Source organism: Balaenoptera acutorostrata, chromosome 4, assembly GCF_949987535.1.
Source record: "Balaenoptera acutorostrata chromosome 4, mBalAcu1.1, whole genome shotgun sequence".
NCBI classification, from domain to species: Eukaryota; Metazoa; Chordata; class Mammalia; order Artiodactyla; family Balaenopteridae; genus Balaenoptera; species Balaenoptera acutorostrata.
In genome coordinates, this window is record NC_080067.1 from 22,177,453 (window position 1) to 22,199,888 (window position 22,436).

The 22,436-nt window shown below is 35.8% G+C and overlaps 1 protein-coding gene across 5 annotated transcripts in view; it reads left to right on the forward strand.

The window, feature by feature from the left end:
- PPP2R3A (protein phosphatase 2 regulatory subunit B''alpha) overlaps nucleotides 1-22,436 on the forward strand; it is a 218,861-nt gene that overhangs the window by 146,257 nt on the left and 50,168 nt on the right. For all 5 annotated transcript variants that reach the window (XM_057544894.1, XM_057544893.1, XM_057544895.1 and 2 more), the window contains 2 exons: nucleotides 4,708-4,756; nucleotides 5,216-5,305. In XM_057544894.1, coding sequence (XP_057400877.1) covers nucleotides 4,708-4,756; nucleotides 5,216-5,305 — 139 coding nt within the window. The remainder of the gene's footprint in view (nucleotides 1-4,707; nucleotides 4,757-5,215; nucleotides 5,306-22,436) is intronic.

Consider the following 22,436-nt stretch of genomic DNA (forward strand, 5'->3'; position numbering starts at 1 on the left):
GATGCTTATTTTCTGATGATGAACTGAATAGGAACCACTTCTATGTAAAGTTTATTTCAAAGAGAATGTATATACGCCTTTATAAATTCTCATTTTACAGTATTTATAAACAACCAAGGATGAAAATGATGTTTCTAACTTGCCAGTGTTTTCAAGGATTCATAAAACCTTTCCTGGAATTTAGTTCTAGAAAAGGTATTTTCTCTGCAGGTGAATTTTGTGTGCTTTCTTTTGTCAGAAAACAAAAAATTACGTATTACATGATATTACCCTTCTTACTTCATTTTGATCAGTAGTAAACTTAGAACCTGTTTCCTGCTGATTTAATATTCTTAACCAAGCACCAAGATACACTGATTCATTCTTCTCTCATAAGATTGTCCCTGTTCTGTTCTTAAATGTCTTCTCAGACACTGTGGATTTTTTTAATAAGCCCTTAGCCTTTTAGATGTAGCAAAGTACAAATCTTAAATAAATACTTAGAATTTTGCTTCTGATATTTGGTATATCTGTGACTAGTAGTATACATCTTAAGAAAAGGTTCATTCTATATGTCAGTTTTCATAGAACTTTCCATTTTAAGAAACAGAGCTCTAGCTCACAAAACTCAGGTGCCAACCAGGCATCAAGAGGAAATACTAAATTGTACTTATTTGATAAACAAGCATTTTAGTATTGTATCCTTCCTTCTTCAAGTACAGATGTACCTCATTTTATTCCACTTTGCTTTATTGCACTTTGCAGATAGAGCATTTTTTTTTACAAATTGAATGTTTGGGGCAGCCCTGCATTGAGCAAGTCTATCGGCGCCATTTTTCCAGCAGTATTTGTTCACTTTGTTCACTTCATGTCTCTGTGTCACATTTTGGTAATTCTCACAATATTTCAAAACGTTTTCATTATTGTTATATTTTTTATGGTGATCTGTGGTCAGTGATCTTTGATGTTACTATTGTAATAGTTTTGGGGGACCATGAACCACACCTGTATGACAGCAAGCTTAATAGATAACTGTTGTTTGTGTTCTAAGTACTCTACCGACCAAGTGTTTCCCCATCTCCCTCCCTCTCCTCGGGCCTCCATATTCCCTGAGACACAACAGTATTGAAATTAGACAAATTAATAGCCTGACAGTGGCCTCTAAGTGTCCAGGTGAAAGGCAGAGTGGCACATCTCTCACTTGAAATCAAAAGCTAGAAAGCTTAGAGGGGAAGGCACGTTGAAAGCCAGGACAGGCTGAAAGCTAGGCCTCTTGTGCCAACAGCTAGCCAAGTAGTGAATGAATGTGAAGGAAGAGTTCTTGAAGGAAATTAAAAGTGCTATTCCAGTGAACACGTGAATAAGAAAGTGAAACTGGGAATTCCCTGGCTGTCTAATGGTTAGGACTTGGTGCTTTCACTGCCCAGGTTCAATCCCTGGTTGGGGAACTAAGATCCCACAAGCTGCATGATGTGGTTAAGAAAAAAAAAAAAAAAAAAAAGTGAAACCGCCTTGTTTGCTGATATGTAGAAAGTTTTAGTAGTCTGGATAGAAGACCACACCAGCTACAACATTCCCTTAAGCCAGAGCCTAATCCAGAGCAAGGCCCTAACTCTCTTCAATTCTGTGAAGGCTGAGAGAGGTAAGGGAGCTTCCGGAGAAAAGTTTGAAACTAGCAGAGGTTGATTCATGAGGTTTAAGGAAAGAAGCCGTCTCTATAATACGAAAGTACAAGGTGAAGCAGCAAGTTATCCAGAAGATCTAGCTAAGATAATGAAGGTGGCTACACTAAACATCAGATGTTCAATGTAGATGAAACAGCTTTCTATTGGAAGAAAAAGCCATCTAGGACTTTCATAGCTAGAGAGGAGAAGTCAGTGCCTGGCTTCAAAGCGTCAAAGGACAGGCTGACTCTCTTGTTAGGGGCTAATGCAATTCAGGTGGTGACTTTAAGTCGAAGCCAGCGCTCATTTACCATTCCAAAAATCCTAGAGCCCTTAAGAATTATGCTAAATCTCTTCTGCCTGCGCTTTACAAATGGAACAACAAACCCTGGATGACAGCACATCTGATTACAACATGGTTTTCTAAATATTTTAAGCCCACTGTTGAGACCTACTGCTCAGGAAAAAAAGATTCCTTTCAAAATATGACCCTGATTGACAACGCATCTGGTCACCCAAGAGCTCTGATGGAGATGTACAGTGAGATTAATGTTGTTTACATGCCTGCTGACACAACATCCATTCTGCAGCCCATGGATCAAAGAGTAGTTTCAACTTTCAAGTCTCACTCAAGAAATACGTTTCATAAGACTATAGCTACCATAGGTAATGATTCCTTTGATGGATCTGGGCAAAGTCCATTGAAAACCTACTGTAAAGGATCACCATTCTAGATGCCATTAAGAACATTCATGATTCATGGGAAGAGGTCAAAATATCAACATGAACAGGAGTTTGGAAGAAGTTGATTCCAATCCTCATGGATGTCTTTGAGGGGTTCAAGACTTCAGTGGAGGAAGTAACTGCAGATGTGGTAGAAACAGCCAGAGAACTAGAATTAGAAGAGGAGCCTGAAGATGTGACTGACTTGCTGCAATCCCATGATAAAACTAACAGACGAGGAGTTGCTGCTCATGGATGAGCAAAGAGGGCAGTTTCTGGAGACGGAATCTACTCCTGGTAAAGATGCTGTGAAGATTGTTGAAATGACAACAAAAAATTTAGAATATTATATAAACTTAGTTGATAAAGCAGCAGCAAGGTTTGAGAGGATTGTCTCCAATTTTGAAAGAACTTCCGCTGTGGGTAAAATGCTATCAAACAGCACTGCATGTAACAGAGAAATCATTTGTGAAAGGAAGAGTCGATCTATGTGGCAGATTTCATTGTCGTCTTATTTTAAGAAATTGCCACAGTCACCCCAGCCTTCAGCAGCCAGCACCCTGATCAGTCAGCAGCCATCGACATCGAGGCAAGACTCTCTGCCAGCAAAGAGATTACAGTTTGCTGAAGGCTCAGATGATGGTTAGCATTTTTTAGCAATAAAGTATTTTTAATTAAGTTATATGTATTGATTTTTTAAGACGTAATGCTGTTGCACACTTAATAGACTATAGTATAGAATAAACATAACTCATATGTAGTGGGAAACCAAAAAATTCATGTGACTCACCTTATTGTGGTATTCACTTTATTGAGGTGGCCTGGAACTGAACTCACAATATCTCTGAGGTATGACTATAGTCATACCTTCCTATTACAAGAATAGCATAAAGATGGAGATATTTATAGGGGTATCAGGCCAACCTTATTAGCTATGCACCTTCTAATTACCAGTGGCCAGATCATCTGTATAACGTGAGCTGGTCTCCAGAGGTCATACAAAACCCTGTGGGCCCTAAAGCGCCCTCTGTGGCTGGTATAACCGTAGTTCTCATTAAGCCCTAAAATATTGTATATACACATAGACTAACTCATTAGAGGCATATTAAAGGAATGAAGTCCAGAAAAGCAGGCATCTAGGCCTGCATAATGCAGGAGCCACTGAAACTCTGTGTAATTGCCCACCCACTAATCTGTCCTTAATGGGACAACATGATCTTAAGTTTTAGGAGCTTAAACCTTCTAACTCTAAAGAAAGACTTTCAAAAAGACTTTAGCTTCAGAATTAAATACCATTGCCTTTCCTATATAGCCCTGTTTTGTTCTATTTCCTCTTATTTTCAAATTATTAACCCCATAAACCAGTGCTCAACAAACTCTAGGGGGCCCTTATTCAACCTTTGGTATGTGGCCAGGAATGGCAGCGCTGACACTCATATTCTCAACATTCTTCAACCAAATTAATTAACCTTTATGTTGACCGTACCTAACGCTGTGCAGAAGAGTTAGAGCTGGTAGCTGCTAACTCTAATGATCTCATCACTAGTTCTGAAGTTTTAGTGTGCATGCCATTGCCTGGGGCACTTGTTGAAAGAACATATTCCTATCCTCACCACATCCATAGGTCTGAGATCCACTGTTATCTCCTTTTTTTTAACTAATGCTTTTGGTTACTTTGAACTCACAGTGAGGTACACTGATATAGATTACCTAGGATCTATCATGAAAAGCAACATACTATCTTAAGATATAATCATCCCTCTGAATAAAACTTACTGATGGAATTTATTTAAAAATTGTATGTTATATCATGTTATATCCTGGATTTTTATAGGATGAGAATATAAGAAAAGTATTTGTGGTATGTTTTGGTATCTTCTATAAAATTCTACCTGAAAAACAGTTCTCCATTGTTTTACTCAAATTCCCCAACAATCAGTTCCCCCACCCCCTTGAATTTAATGCTAGGATAAAATCTGTCTTGTTTTAGGGGAAAAGTTGTCTTGTCTCATTAGATAACAAAATCAATACAAATTTTGTACATTTTTGTCTTAGTTGTCAGGATATTCAGAACCAATTCGACGCTCAACTATATTAATATATCCCAGCTGTCAGGCACATCCATTTGCCTGTTCTTTTTTAAATGATTGATTGATTAAGCCATCTCAAATTCCTACTTTCAGAAAGTATCAATTATACATAAGTAAAAATTTAACTACTCATATTCTCATCATGGAAGATTATTAAGTTTTAGCTTGTGGCTAATTGAAAATAAATTTGCCAAAAATATTGCCTTTTGGAGCATGTTTTAACTAGCTTTGTACTTTTTATTTACATTTAGCTTCCTCAAACAGGATTATTGAAAGGATATTCTCTGGGGCAGTAACAAGGTAAGAAGAAGCATCTGAGTTTTAAAATGAACTGCAAGTAATACTTTAACAATGTCATTTTAGTGAGGCTTCCTGCATGATTTGTCAGTGCTGTAGGTCAGATGATACCCTACAAAACATGCAGTTGTGGCTTCATACAAGATGGCGGTAATTCTTTAATATATGGGCATTAGTCCTTTATCTAAATACAGGTAACAGTATTTAACCTGCTGATTATCTGTATTCAAATTAGAAACCAGATTTCTTTCTTCATATCTGCAAATGCTTTCTGATTTCATTCTCTAGGCATTTGAAAATAAGATAGGCAATGGAAGGGGTTGCCCTTTGTGAGGTTTCCAGCATTCTATTTATTTTTAACTTAATTTCCAAAGAAATGTTACTTTATTTCTTAGTCTCTCATAGTACTAAATTTATCTGAGTAATTGCTCAGGAAACTTTATAACCATGTGTTTTCTTCAGGGGAAAAACAGTACAGAAGGAGGGAAGAATGAGCTATGCAGATTTTGTTTGGTTTTTGATTTCTGAGGAAGACAAAAGGAACCCCACCAGGTATGACTTCTGAGTTTCCTTTGCCAAGATGTTAAACACATGAGCAAAGCTTGAAAAATTCATGATGTATACCTAGTGAATGCCAGCTCAACTAGGGGTGCCAAGATGGGTTTGATTTAGTCTCTGCCCTCAGACTGAATGCACAGCCACAATGTATCAAGAGAAGTGCTCTTACCCCTGGAAACAAAGGTGAAGTGACATGTGAGCTGGCCCTGAAGGATATTAAGCATTTATATGGAATGTGGGGATAGATACTGTGGATTTTAGTTGTTTCATGATCTTCCTTGTTCAGTAGTAAATTGGAGAGGAAAGAAGAGCAAATTGTGGATGACTAGTATATGAGAACACGCCCTCATCCTCCCAGTTAGAATCATCTCTCCCTTTCCTTGGCATACCTTGATTTGTCGCTGTGAGTTTAGCCATCTGTTTCTTACACCTCTGTAACACTGTGTTACACAAGCTAGGAATAAAAAGAAGAGAGGGACATAGATTTTTGTGTCCTTCTCTTCTTTTTATTCCTAGCTTGTGTAACACAGTGTCCTGCACATAGCTTCTGCTCAGTACCAAGGGAGGGAGAGTCTGCAGTCCCTGATGCTGCTTGCTGGTATTACTGACTCAGCTGTCTGCATGTTAGTTCAAAAAGTTATCTAAATGTTGGATATATGGTTTGGAAATCATTGAAATGGAAATAAAGCTAATCTATTTCATGGGCAGCATGTTGTCCATTTCAAAGATAGTAATTTGTTGTTCATTGTAGACAACTTAGAAAACATGGCTAAAGCAGAAGAAAATAAATTTTAATACTGATAATTCTAACACTCAGAAAAAGACACTTAAAAATTGGTATGTGTTGTACAGTCTTTTTCATATAAAGTTTTACATACTCTTTGGACATGTAGGTTAATTAATTCCATAGGATTAGATTTAATCCTTTGGAATGTTACCTCCTAATATCCTCTAGTAGTTTTAGCTAAATAGTTGTAACATCCACTATATTTTTCCTTAAAATAAATTCCCCAGGAAAGGAATTGCTAGGTTAAAGGGTGTAGACATTTTTAAGAGCATTTATAAAAACTATTAAATTGATTTTCAGAAAAACTGTATCATTTTATACCTTTATCAACAAAGTATTGATCATATTTCCTATAACCCTTATTCACACTAGGTATCTTCCTCTTAAAAATATTTTCGAATTTGATAAGAATTCAGTATTATCTTTTTTGCATTTCTTTGATTGCTAGTGAGGCTGAATTTTTTTTTTAAGACATACTGAATTTTTTTTTTTTTTTTTGGCTGCTTTGGGTCTTCGTTGCTGCATGCGGGCTTTCTCTAGTTGTGGTGAGCGGGGGCTACTCTTTGTTGCACTGTGCAGGCTTCTCATTGTGACGGCTTCTCTTGTTGCAGAGCACAGGCTCTAGGCACGTGGGCTTCAGTAGTTGCAGCACGCAGGCTCAGTAGTTGCAGCGCACAGGCCCTAGGGTGCGCGGGCTTCAGTAGTTGCAGCACGATGGCTCAGTAGTTGTGGCACGTGGGCCCTAGAGAACGCGGGCTTCAGTAGTTGCAGCACATGGGCTCAGTAGTTGCAGCACGCAGGCTCTAGGGCATGCAGGCTTCAGTAGTTGTGGTGCACAGGCTCAGTAGTTGTGGCACACAGGCTTAGTTGCTCTAAGCAACATGGGATCTTCCCACACTGGGGATTGAACCCGTGTCCTCTGAATTAGCAGCAGGATTCTTAACCACTGTGCCACCAGGGAAGTCCCAAGGCTGAATTTTTTTCATACATTTTTGGCCATTTTTATTTCATCTTAGGTGACTTGCCTTTTCATGTTTTTTGCTCATTTCTGCTGGATTAATTTTTTAAGTTTATCGTTTTATCACAAATATACATTAAGTATTAAAAATTTAAAAATACATACATTCAGAAACCTTAATATAAAATTCATTCATAATTCCTTGACCCATAGTTAACATTTTGGTATATGTCCTCCTACCTCATCCTCCTCCTCCCTCGTCATTCCCCTCCATCCCCTCCTTTCACTCCTCCTCCTCTCTCTTTCTCTCTGCACCAAGTGAGAAATCATTGTATCATTTAGTATACAGTTTTGTGATACACTTCTTCACGTAAGAGTATATTTCTATGCCAGTAAGTGTGCATGTTTATAATTTACCATTAATCCATTACTTTGAATGTTTAGATGGTTTTAATTACCTAAATTTCCGAAGGTTTGAAGGCTGTGCATTTTTCCATTTCTTGCCTTTTTGGTGTTCTGTTAACCCTCTCAATTTCAATCTTTTATCTTTCATATTTACTTAATTATGAAAAAGCTTTCCTCAAATACTTCCCATCTTTTCCTCCTATTATCCCATAGGAACAAATGATATAAATGATAATAAAGAAGCTTTATATAACAAACATGAATATATACTTGCTCGCCTTTCTTCTATCAGCTTCTTTAAAAAACATAAATTATATACCGTAATAATTAGGACAATGTATTATTGGGTTGGTAGTATATAGAGATGTGATATATATAACAATAGCATAAAAAAGAGGGATGAGGGAATAGTTATATAGGAGTGTTTCAGTATCTCACAGGAATTAAGTATAAATCTGAAGTAATTCTAAGAAGTTAAAATGTATATGGTAAGCCCTAGAGCAAACAGCAGGAAATTAACTCAAAAATACATAGTAAAAAAAAATCATTAAAAGAGTTAAAGTGTCCCACTTAGAAAATATTCACTTAAATGTAAAAGAAAGCAATAAAGGAAAAATAGAGGAAAAACTCCAAGACACATAAAAAACAAAAAGTAAAATGGCAGACATAAGTCCAACTATAACAATAATAACATTAAATGTGAATGGATTAATTGTTTCATCAAAACGCAGAGATTTTCAGACTGGATCAAAAAAAAATGTTTTTTGGATACAATTCTGTGCTGTCTATATGAGACAGATTAGATTTAAAGATACGGGGGGGGGGGGAAAGGAAAAGGAAGGATCTAGATATGCCATGCAAACAACAATCTAAGAAACCTGGAGTGGCTATATAAATATCAGAGGACATAGACTTCAAAACAAAAATTGTTACTAGAGACAAGGACATTCTATTTCATAAAAGGGTCAATCCAACAGAAAGACATTACAAACATATATGCACGTAACAACACAGAACCCTAAAAATACATGAAACAAAAACTGACAGAATTGCAAGGAGAAGTAAATAATTCAACAATATTTGGAGACTTCAGTACCCCACTTTCAGTGATGGACAGTCAGGAAGAAGATCAACAAGGAAATAAAAGTCATGAATAACACTATAAACAAAACTATAAATCAACTGGACCTAACACATATCTATAGAACTCCCCACCTAAGAACAGCCGAATATATCAATATATTCTTCTCAAGTGCACATGGAACATTCTCCAGGATAGAGTATGTGGTAGGCCATATAATAGCCTCAAAAAATATAATAAGTGAAATTACACAAATTATGTTCTCTGACCACAATGGAATAAAATTAACAGAAAGAAATTTGAGGATTCACAAATATGCAGAAACAACACACTGCTTAAATAACCAATGGATCAAAGAAGCATACCTAAAGGAAATTAGGAAATAATTTGAAATGAAGGAAAATGAAGAAACAACATACCAAAACTTTAAGATGAACAAAAAGGAAAACATAGTATACCAAGACTTATGGGATGAAGCTGTAAATCCATCTATTGAAAAAGAAGAAATGTCTTAAATCAATAACCTAACCTTCCACTTTTAGACACTGGGAAACAAGAGCAAATGAAGTATAGCAAACAGAAAAAAAAAAAGAGATTAAAATTGATAAATGAGAGAATAGGAAAACAGTAGAGAAAGTCAGTGGAGCCAAAAGTCAGTTGTTTTGAAAATATCAGTAATGTTGATAAGGCTTTAGCTATACTGATCAAAAAAAAAGAACATACAAATTATTAAGGTCAGAATTAAGAGGGAACATGACTACTGACCATAAAGGAATGAAAAGGATTATAGTATATATATATATATATTATATATAACAACTTTATGCTAACAAATTAGGTAACTTAGACAAAATGAACAAATTCCTAGAGAGAGCCAAACTGCTGAACTGGTTCAAGAAGAAATTAAAAATCTGAATAAGAAAAACAGTCCCAGGCTGAGGTGGCTTCACTAAAGGATGCTACCAAACACTTTTAAAAAAATAAGTTTTTTACAAACTCTTTGAAAAAATAAAAGAGGAAGGAACACTTACAAATTCATTTTATAAGGCCAGTATTACCCAGATACCAAAACCAGACAAAACATTACAAGAAAACTGTAAACCACTATCCTTTATGAATATAGATACAAAAATACTCAACAAAATTAGGAAACTTAATCTAGCAAAATATGAAAAAGATTATATACCATGACTAAGTGAGACTTATCCCAAAAATGCAAGGTTAGTTTACCATCTAAAAACCAAACAATGTCACACATCATATTAATAGAACAAAGGATAAAAACCACATGATCAACCCAGTAGTCTCAGAAAAAGCAGTTGAAAAAGTTCAACATTGCTTCATGATTTTAAAAAAACAAAAAAAACACAGATTAAACATGGACAGGAATTTCCTTGACCAGATAAAGCATATCTATGAAAAACCTACAGCTAACAACTAGTTAATGGTGAAAGTTTGAATGCTATTTTCCTAAGATCAGGAAAAAGACAAGGATGTCTGCTCTATTCAACACTGGACCCTAGACAGGATTATCAGGCAAGAAAATGAAATAAAAAGCTTACAAATTGGAAAGGAAGAAGGAAAATTATTTTTTAATGTAACTTTATAAATTTATTAATTAATTTATTTATTTTTGGCTGTGTTGGGTCTTCATTGCTGTGCACAGGCTTTCTCTAGTTGTGGCAAGCGGGGGCTACTCTTTGTTGCGGTGTGCGGGCTTCTCGTTGCGGGGCACGGGCTGTAGGCTTGTGAGCTTCAATAGTGGTGGCACACAGGCTCAGTAGTTGTGGCTTGCGGGCTGTAGAGTGCAGGCTCAGTAGTTGTGGCACGCGGGCTTAGTTATTCCGCAGCATGTAGGATCTTCCTGGACCAGGGTTTGAACCTGTGTCCCCTGTGTTGGCAGGTGGATTCTTAACCACTGCACCACCAGGGAAGTCCCAAAAACTACAAAGTTAAATATGATATTATATACAGGAAATCCTAAGAAATCAACCAAGAAACTGTTAGAACATAATAAAGGTTAATTTCAATTTACAAAATCAGTTTACAAGATTGATATAATACATAATATGTTTACAAAAATCAATTGTTTCTGTGCATGAACAATGAAAAATCCAAAAATGAAATTAAGAAAATAATTCCATTTATAATAGCAGCAAAAAGAATAAAATACCTAGGAATAAATTTAACAAAAGAAGCATAAAACTTATACTGTGAGAACTATAAAATATTGTTGAAAGAAACTAAGGAAGATCTAAATGAAACAAAGATATCCCATGTTCATGGATCAGAAGGCTTAATATTGTTAGCATGGCAATACTTCCCAAACTGATCTATAGATTCAAAGCAATTCCTAACAAAATCTCAGCTACTTTTTTTGTTGTTGTTTTTGCAATAATGGAAATTATCTTGAATTAATATGAAAAAACAAAAGGATCAGGGTAACCAAAACAATCTTGAAAAAGAATAAGATTATAGGACTCATACTTTCTGATTTCAAAATATACAAAGCTGAGGTAAAGACCATATAAAATACTAGCATAAAGACAGACATACAGATAAATGGAATTGAATTAGGAGTCCAGAAGTAAATCCTCACATTTATGGTAACTGATTTTCAACAAGGATCTTAAGACACAATTCAATGGGGGAAAAAATGTCTTGTAACAAGTGGTGCTGGACACTGGATATCCACATGCAAAAGAATGAATTTGGACCCCTACCTCATGTTATACAAAAAAATTAGCTCAAATGGATCACAGACCTAAATGTAAGAGCTAAAACTATAAAAACTTTCAGAAGAAAGTATAGGAGTAAATTTTCACGACCTTGGTCAGATGCAGTTTCTTAGATGACACCAAAACCACAAACAACAAAAGAAAAAAATGAATGAATTGGACTTCATCAAAATTTTAAAAATTTATGCTTCAAAAAACAACATCAAGAACATAAAGGATAACCCACAGCATGGGAGAAAATATTTTTAGATGATATATCTGATACATAACTTGGATCTAGAATATATAAATAACACAACTCAATAATAAAAAGACAGATTACTCAATTTTAAAATGAGCAAAGGATCTGAATAGACATTTCTCCAAAGAAGATATCTATACAGCCAATAAGCACATAAGATTCTTGATATCACTATCATCAAAGAAATGCAAATCAAAACCACAGTGAGATACCACTTTACACCCACTGGGATAGCTATGAATAAAAAGTCAGATAATAAACAAGTGTTGGCAAAGATGTGGAGAAATGGGAACCCTCATACACTGCTATTGGGAATGTAAAATGCAGCAGCCACTATGGAAAACACTGACAGTTCCTCAAATGGTTATAGTGATACCATATGACCCAGAAATTCCACTGCTAGGAATATACCCAAGAGAAATGAAAACATATCCACACAAAAACTTGTACACCCATACAAGTTTCATAGCATCACTATTTTCAGTAGCCAAAATACGGGAACACCCAAATGTCTATCAATTAATGAATGGAAAAACAAATGTGATATATCCATATAATCTAATATTCAGCAATAAAAAAATATGAAGTGCTACATACTACAACATAGTTGAATCTTGAAAACATTATGCAGATTAAAAGACATCAATCACAAAAGACTACATATTGTATGAATACATTTATGTGAGTTGTCCAAAATAGGTAAATCTATAGATACAGAAGGTACGTTAGTAGTTGCCTAGGCCATGAGGGACCTGGAGAGGCAGGGGTGGGGCAGGGAATGACGTATAAGTGCTACTAGGTATGGGGTTTCTTTTTGGATGTGATAAAAGTTAATTGTGGTGATGGTTATACAACTCTCTGGATATACTGAAAAGCATTTGACTATACATTTTAGATGGATGAATTGTATGATATGGGAAATATATCTCAATAAAGCTGTTTAAAAAGAAGAAGAGTTGAGATAATACAAAGTATATTCTCTGACCATAAAGGAATTAATGTAAAACTCAATAAGAGAAGGACAACTGGAAATTAAAGAACACAATTCTAAATAATCCTTGGGTCCAAAAGAATGTATCAAGAGAAATTAGATATTCAAAAGATAAAGGAATACTATGAATGACATAAACACACGTAAATGTGGTGACTTAAATGAAATGGACCAATTCCATTAAAGTCACAAGTTAACAAAAGTTGTCCAAGGAGAAATACATAACCTGAATAGTCTTGTATCTATTAAAGAAAATTGAATTCATAGTTTAAAACTTTCTGAAAAAGATACCTCTCAGCCCAGATAATTTCACTACTGTATTCTTCCAAACATCTGAAGAAGAAATATCAAACTCTGTACTACTTCTTCCAGAAAATAGAAAAGGAGGGAACAATTTCCAGCTTATTTTATGAAAACAGCATTACCTTGATACCAAAACCAGACAGACACATACAAGAAAATAAAACTACAGACCAACATCCCTCATGAAGATAGACCCAAAAATCATTAACAGAATACTAGCAAGTGAAAGCTCAACTTCTCAACCTCTCAGGCCCCTCTTCCAAAATCAGCAGATGCCCCAAGGGAAAGATGGTCACAAATGCTAGGCTCCTCCTTTCTGGATTTCCTTCTACATCTGGACACCATAGTTCTTCACTGCCCTGTTAATAGTCCAGTGCCTTCAAAAAGGATTTTTACTGCAGATTTTCTCAGTGGGAGGGTTAATCCAAAACACTTAGTTCATCATTACCAGAAGCAGAACCCTTCAGATCAACTTTTCATATCTCGAGATACATAAGTGTATCTTTACTTATAGAAATATTGCCAAAAGAGGTTTTTAAGTCAAAAGCTTTCTTTTGTGCCCCTTTTCTGCCTTGCATGTTGCCTTTCTCCTACCTAACAGCTAACATGTTGCTGAGGCTTTATTCTTTGCCAGGTAACAACTGTTTCATATATGATGGCTTGTTTAATCTTCATATCACTATGAGTTTAGGTGTCAGTGTTCCCATTTTACAGTTGAGGAAACAGACGCTCTGAGAGATTGCACACATACAAAGTGACCTAGCTTGGATTCAAGTCCAGGTCTGTATCACTCCAAATTCTGGACTGTTTATCACTATAATGTATGGCCTATTATGTGAGACAGCATGTTTGCATGTCTGTCTTCTTACCAACTAGGCTATGGAATCCCTAAAAGAGCGTTCTCTTGGTGTCCTGAAATTCCTTATTGCTTAAGAGACTCAAAATTAGGCATTGGCCTAATTTGTCTCCTTGGCTTCTACTAGCACTTACTAGGCACCCAGAGTATTTGTTCTCAGTGCTTCACATTATCTTACAAAAGCAGAATGTGATCAGAAGACAGTTAAACCTCAGTTTTAAAGTAATGAAGAAAATATCTATACATCAAAATCAAACACTTATTTAAAACATAGTAGAAATCAGATTTGTGGCTTATGAATGACATGGGTAGAAAAAAATGTATTTCATGAAAGAAGTAATATACTCACTGAAGTGTGATAAGTGCTGTGTAAAATACTACGTAAAAAATTGTGATCTTGAGTCTTTCCTATGCCTGGTCCTGTCAGGGTTAGATATGGAAAGCATCTTTGGATAGATTATTTTTTGTGGACAGGCTCTTGCAACCAACCCTCTTTTGGTATGTCCTTTAACCACCCCTCTGGTCTGGCTGTTTATCACATTCTTCTTCTACCTTGGTCTTCTGACTAGGTGTCCTCTCCAGCAACTATCTCATTCACCTTTATGTCTGAGGACACTAGGCCAGTGCCTTTGAAAGTAGTAGGTGCTAAAATATGTATACTGAATATACAAAGGAATATACATTTAGTTAATCCCTAAGTAATAACGAAGTTCCCCGTAACTTGTTTCTGCAATAGCTTATTGGAGTTTATATCAGGGATAAGACATTTCTGGTCCAGAAGTTAATTTCATTCAGCCTGTGAACAAGGCCAAAAGGTAATCTTGTTTATGTCTATAATTGTACAAGTACAGTCTTTAATGAATATAATTATGCTTTAAAACCAAAAATTGGTGGCAAATATAGCAAAAATTTAACACTGGTTCTCTCTGGGTAGTTACTCCTTTTGTGTGCTTTTCTGTTTTCCAGTTTTCTTGCAATGAATAGTCATTACTTCTAGACCTAAGAAAATATTACCTTTGTTAAAAAGAACAGAGGAAAGAAAAAAAATTAAATCTGCATCGGAAAAAACTTTAGAGAGTATCTATTACTTTCAATAAGAAAATTCCCTCTGAACATGTCCTATAAGTATTTAACCATCCAGTAGCCCCTGCTTCTAAACTTCCGGGGACAAATAGTTATCTACTGAGGTATATGATTTTATTTTTCCAGCTCTGAGCCTTAAAACATTTTCTCTTCTTTGTGTATTGATCCTTTTTATGCTCTCTAATACTCACATAATTACATCAGATTCATCTACTACACGATATTCTTTCAAACATTATATTTAAAGGCAGCTCTTATGTGACTTTGGCAAATATTGAGGCAGTTTATTTGTCTCTTTCTTTGTGTTCTAGTTTTGTTTCTCTTTTATGAGCTATTACAAAGAACTGAAGTATATGGTTTAGCTTTATTTATTTTATAGACTCTTTTATCTTAGTTCTTAATTGAAAATGCAACTGACTTTAGTTTATATTTCTCGGTAAAATAAGTTGCTTTTCACTAAAGTCCTATTAGATAATTGCCAAAATCAAGAGGTACTTCCTTCCTATTGTCCTAATTTCTATTATCCTAAGATAAGTAAGAAGGAATTTCAAGACACCAAGAGGCCTTAAAGACCAGAGGACAGTCTACTGCTTCTTTTTGTACTATTCAAAACATTATTACTTACAGACTAATGATACAGTGGTAAAAGAGCCACATATTACCACATTTATTGTAGCCCTCTGCTCATGAAGTCTGTACCCTCAAGGTTTTTCTCACAATCAAGAAATCAGGTCTGTCTCCTCAAGGTTTTTCTCACAATCACAAATCATGAAATCATGTTTCAAAGTGGGGCAGTATTAAAACCCTGAGAGTAGATGTGATATGACAGCCAAACTCTATTACCTCATGTTCATTGGCTCCAGTGAATGTCTCCTCTGTTCTTTGATGGTAATGTTAAACATCAAGCTGGTACAATTTTAAAAATAGATTTCTGAAAAGAATTTTGCAAGTATTACAGTTTAAGCAGTAATGTAAACTTTATCTTTTGGAATACAGGTGCATTACAGATCTTAGTGTGACTTACTTGAAAACAATTAATAGTCATACCTTAGTTATTTTCACCTTTTTCTCCTCAAAAGAGATTTTTTAAAACCATTAAGTGTATAGAGTTTCTCAGTATAGCTTAAGGCCTACAAATGGTAATTTAACCAAGAGTCTCTTAGAACCTTCTCGAGAAGTTTTAAATTACCATGAATCTGTGGCTCTTTATAGAAAAATATTGTTCCCTGTTACCAACTAATGCTATTAGCTTCATATTCTATGATGAATTAGTGGCATGGCTATACTTGCTACTATAAGTGACATTGCTATATGATAAAGTGGCCATAGTAAAGTGTGGGTAAGCTTCTGAATGAAGATAGCAACTTACCCACATATAGTACTTTTAGTCCCTCTTGAAATTCCACTAAAATGACAGTACAGAGATTTTTTTAAGGAATAAATCCATAATAACAAAGGAAAAAAGGAGAAAAAAATAAGGATTTGGAAACCAGAAAGTAAATAAATTTAGCACACTACCTGAAACCTAAGCCACTATAGGAAAAGACAAAGAAGCAACTGGATATATCACAAAAACCTCCAAACAGTCAGGACTTTGGGGTACCGGGAACGTTGGAAGTAGGGGTGGGATAAAGATAGAACCAAAAATGAGGAGAGTTTATAGAAAGTTTCTTTAAGGAAACAGCTGATCTCCAGGTCATCTCCTCTACCCAGGCAGGCGACTGCTGCTGGGAGACTGTGCTTTATTCCCTCAAGAGTATAAAATAGAGGGCCTCTGGACTGGGGAGCACTGGGCACAATTGAAGGTAGGGCTACCATAGTGAAAACAGATGAAATGAGTGTATCCTTACTGAAAGCTAAGATGCCCAGTCTTCATTCCTTACTCAACTTTCAGAATCTAGGCAACCTGTCCTGAACCTCTAGGCAGGAGACAAAAAGATGCTTTTCTGGAGAATCTGGCCAGCGAAAGAATAAAGACCTGAAAATTTGACATTGGCTCAGCCCCAAGGAAAGAACCCAGGCAGATCATTTTACAGTAAAGCTCAGAGTCAACAAACCCATAAGCCAGAACTTCCAGTCAGCTTTTTAGCATCTACTCTTAAATATGAGCAGAGAACAAAGGATCAGTAAATACCTAAGTACAGCTTCTTACATAAAAGATAGAGACCAAACAGATAGAAGTGGGGGGAAAGTAACTTGGATGAAACAGAATTCAGGGAGAAGAAACCTTCAGCAAAAACAACAAATACACTGTTACTAGTAGCCTCAGAGATAAGAGAAAAAATGAAATTCATAGAACATGAACAGAATGGTACTTTTTATAAAAGAAACATTCATGGAACCAAAAAAGAACTCTGGAAAATCAAAATTATGATAGCAGGAAAAAAAAAAACAATGTTCAGAAGATAAAGCTAGGTAGACCTCCCAAAAAGAACCCCAAAATTGAAGTAATATAATATAGAGACAAGATATGAAAATTAGAAAGCCAATCCAAAAAGTCCAACATAACTAGAAATTGAAATATAAGATTTACATGGTAATTTTAAAATTCAGCCATAAGAGAGTGATGGCAGCAAGAGGGTGAGATATAAGTTTCCATTGCTCATCCCCTAACAGAAATACCAATTGAACAACTATCCATGAACAAAAATACCTTCACAAGAGCTAAGGATTCCAGGGCAGCACCAAAAGACCCAACCTTTGGGCCCACCTCAGCACCAGTTCAGCCCCCGTGTCCCCAGGCTCCAAACTCACCCCTGTATTCGAGTTCCAAGCTCACCCCAGCACCAGGCCAGCCCCTGCAACCCCAGACTCCAGGTAGGATATTGCCGACCCATCCTCCAGACTCACCCAGCACCAAGCCAGCCCCTGTGGCCTCAGACTCATCCCAGTGCCAAACCAACCCTGGAAACCCAGGTTCCAACAAACCCCAGTAGACCTCAACACTGGCCAACCCCCAGAGACCCAGGATCCAGACTCACCCTTGCAGATTCAGGTTTCAGGTACCACAGGCCCATCCCAGCACTAGGCCAGTCCCTACAGGATCAGGCTCAAGACCCACCTATTACCAGGTCAGCGCCCATGGACCCAGGCACAGGCCCCACTCACCTGCTGACCCAGGTACCTGAGCAGCCTACCCAAGTACTCCAGCAGTAAACCTGCTCACAGACCCCCACTAGACAGCCTGTCCAAAATCTCTGAATAAGGAGACTGGTGAAAGGATTTCCCTGCCAAAGCCAGTCTGTAAATACTGAAATAAATGCCTACTTCTTCAGAGGCAGAAACACCAATGCAATGTGACAAGAATCACAAATAATCAGGGAAGCATGACACAATCAAAGGAACAAAATAAAACACCAATAACTTACCCTAAAGAAATTGAGATCTGTGAATTGCCTGACAAAGAATTCAAAATAATCATCTTAAAGGATCTCAGTGAGCTACAAAAGAACACAGACAACTAAGCAAAATCAGGGAAACAATACATGAAGAAAATGAGAAGTTCAACAAAGAGAAATCATAAAAATGAACCAAACAGAAATTCTAAAACAAAAGAACAAAATTACTGCACTGAAAAATTCTATAGAAAGCTTCAACAACAGAGCGATTAAACAAAAGAAAGAATCAGTGAGCATGAAAACAGGTCAATTGAAATTACCCAATCAGAGAAAAAAGAATGAAAAGCCTCCAGGACTTACAGAAGACCATGAAAATAAACAATATATGCATTATGGGAGTCCCAGAGGGAACAAAGAAAGAGAAAAGGGCAGAAAACTTATTTAAAGAAATAATGACAGAAAACTTCCCTAATCTGGAGAGGGAAATGAACATCCAAATCCATGTAGCCCAAGGAACCTCAAATAGATAAAAATATTAAGAGATCTTCACTATAGCACATTACAATCAAATTCTCAAGTCAAAGACAATTTTGAAATCAGCAGGAGAAAACCAACTCATCACATACAAGGGAACTGTTATAAGATCAGCACTGTATTTCTTAGCATACACTTTGCAGACCAGGGAAGAGTGGCATGATATATTCAAACTGCTGAAAGAAAAAACTGTCAACCAAAAATGCTATGCTTGGCAAGGCTATAGTTCAGAAATAAAGGAGAGATAAAAACTTTCCCAGACAAAATCTGTGGGAGTTCATCATCACTAGACGTGCCTTACAAGAAATGCTAAAGAGAGTTCTTCAGCCTTTCCTTAAAGGATGCCAACTAACATAAAAACATAGGAAATATAAAACTCACTGTAAAAGTAAGAATATAGTCAAGTTCAGAATATTTTAATACTATAAGGATGATGCATAAATCACTTTTAACTCTGCTATAAAAGTTAAAAGGCAAAAGAATTTAACTGTAACTACAGTAATTTTATAGTGAATACACAATCCATGAGTTATAAATTGTGACATCAACAACATAAAATGTGACAGGAGGAAAAGTTAAAACATAACAGATTTTGTATGCAGTCAAATTTAAGCAGTTGTCAACTTCAAGTAGACTTTTACAACTATAAGATGTTTCATATAAGCCTCATGATAACCAAAAATAAGAAACCTGTAGTAGATACACAAAAGAGAAAGAGAAAGGAATCAAAGTACATCACTACAAAAAAATCATCCATTGAAAAAGGAAGACAGCAAGAAAGGAAGAAAGAGACAACAGAACTACAAAACAGTCAGAAACAAATTAACAAAATGGCAATAGTAAGTCCTTACCTATAAATAATTACTTTAAATGTAAATGGATCAAAATCACCAACCAAAAGACACAGAGTGGCTAAGTGACTACAAACAAGATTGTACAGTATGCTGCCTACAGGAGACTCGTTTTAGCTTTAAGGACACACATAGCCTAAAAGTGAAGGGATGGAAAATGATATTCCATGCAAATGGAAACAAAAAGAAAGCTGGGTTAGCTATCCTTATATCAGACAAAAGACTTTAAAATAAAGACTAATAAAAGAGAAAGAAGGACATTGCAGAATGATAGAGATCAATCCAACAGAGGATATAACAGTTGTAAATATTTATGCACCCCAACATGTAAGAGCACCTAAATATATAAAGCAAATATTATCAGACTTAAATGGAGAAATAAACAGTACTACAATAACAGGAGGTTTCTTTACTACCCCACTTTCATCAATGCATAGATCATACAGACAGAAAGTCAATAAAGGAAATACCAGCCTTAAACGACATGTAGACCAAGTGGAACTTACAGACCTATACAGGTCATTCAGATCATTCCATCCAATAGCAACAGGATACACATTATTTTCAAGTGCACATGGAACTTTCCCTAAGATCATATTTTAGGCTACAAAAAAGTCTTACTAAATTTTAAAAGATTGAGTTATATCAAGTATCTTTTCTGACCACAGTGGTGTGAAACTAGAAATCAATAACAGAAGGAAAATTCACAAATGTGTGGGAAGTAAAAAACACTCCTGAATAACCAGTTAGTCAAAGAAGAAATCAAAAGGGAAACCAGAAAGTATCTTGAGATAAACAAGAATGGAAACATGCCAAAACTTATACAATGAAGGAAAATCAGTTCTAAGAAGGAAGTTTACAGCAATAAATGCCTACATTAAGAAAAAAAGAAAGATCTCAAATAACCTAACTTTACACCTCAAAAAAGTTAAAAAGCAGACTAAACCTGAAGTTAGCAGAAGGAAGGAAGTGATAAAGATCAGAGCAGAAATAAATGAAATAGAGACTAGAAAAGATCAGTGAAACTAAGAGATGTTTTTTTGAAAAGATAAACAAAATTGACAAACATTTAGCTGGACTAAGAAAAAGAGAAGACTCAAATAAAATTATAATTGAAGAGGAAGCATTACAACTGATACAGAAACACAAAAGATCATGTAAGACTACTGTAAGTACTTATATGCCAACAAATTGGATAACCTAGAAGAATGGATAAACTCCTAGAAACATAGAACCTACGAAGACTGAACAGGAAACCTGAATAGACCAATAATGAGTAAGGAGATAGACTCAGTAATCAGAAACCTCCCAAAAAAGAAAAGTCCAAGACCTAATGATTTCACAGTTGAATTCTATCAGTGAAAGAATGAATTCAAATTATTCTCAAACTCTTCCCAAAAAGTGAAGAGGAGAGAATACTCCCAAATTCATTTTATGAGACCAGCATTACTCTTGTACCAAAGTCAGATAAGGACACTATAAGAGAAGAAAATTATAAGCCAAGATCTCTGATAAACATAGATACAGAAATCCTCAACAAAATACTGGCAAACTGAATTCAACAACACATTAAAATGATCATACACCATGATTAAGTGGGGTTTATGCCTAGGATGCAAGGATGGTTTGACATGCCAATCTATAAATGTCATATACCACATTAAAAGAATAAAGGATAAAAGTTATACGATCAACCCAATAGATATAGAAAAGCATTTGACAAAATTGAACACCCTTTCATGATTTAAAAAAAAAAAACTCTTATCAAGTTAGGTGTAGAAGGAATGTACCTCAACATAATAAATGCTATGTATGACAAGTCCACAGCTAATATAATACTCAATAGTAAAAAGGTGAAAGCTTTTCCTCTAAGATCAGGAACAAGACAAGGATGCCCCACTCTTGCCACTTTTATTCAAGTGGAAGTCTTAGCCAGAATAACTAGGCAAGAAAAGTGAAGAAGAAGTAGCCAAACCAGAAAGGAAGAAGTAAATTTTTTTCTTTGCAAATGACATAATATTATATATAGAAAACCCTTAAAGACCACAAAAAACTGTTAGAAAAAATAAATGAATTTCAGAAAGTTGCAGGATACAAAATGAACCTACAAAAATTAGTTGCATTCCTATACACTAACAACAAAGTATCTGAAAAGGGAATTAAGAAAATCGTCCCATGTACAAAAGCATCAAATGAAATAAAGCACATAGGAATACATTTAACCAAGAAGATTAAAGATCTGTACACTGAAATATATAAAATCTTAATGAAAGAATATGAAGAGGACAGAAGAAAATGGAAAGATATCCCATCTTCATGAGTTGGAAGAATATTGTTAAAATATCCGTGCTCCTCAAAGTGATCTACAGAGTCAGTGTAATAACTATCAAAATTCCAATGACATTTTTACAAAAATAGAAGAACAATTCTAAAATTCATATGGTACTAGAAAGGAACATGAAGCAATGTTAACAAAAACAAAGCTGGAGGCATCACACTACCTGATTTCAAAATATACTACAAAGCTATAATAAAACAGCATAGTACTGGCATAAAAACAGACATATATACTAATGGAACAGAGTAGAGAACCCAGAAATAAATCCATACATTTATGGTCAATTGATCTTTTTTTTTTTTTGGCTGTGTGGGTCTTTGTTGTTGCGTGCAGTCGCTACTCTTTGTTGTGGTGCACAGGTTTCTAATTTGGTGGCTTCTTTTGTTGTGGAACACAGGCTGTAGGCGTGAGGGCTTCAGTAGTTGCGGCATGCAGGCTCAGTAGTTGTGGCACACAGGCTCTAGAGCACAGGCTCAGTAGTTATGGCGCACGGGCTTAGTTGCTCCACAGCATGTGGGGTATTCCCGGACCAGGGCTTGAACCCATGTCCGCTGCATTGGCAGGCAGATTCTTAACCACTGCGCCACCAGTGAAGTCCCTGGTCAATTGATCTTTTTCAAA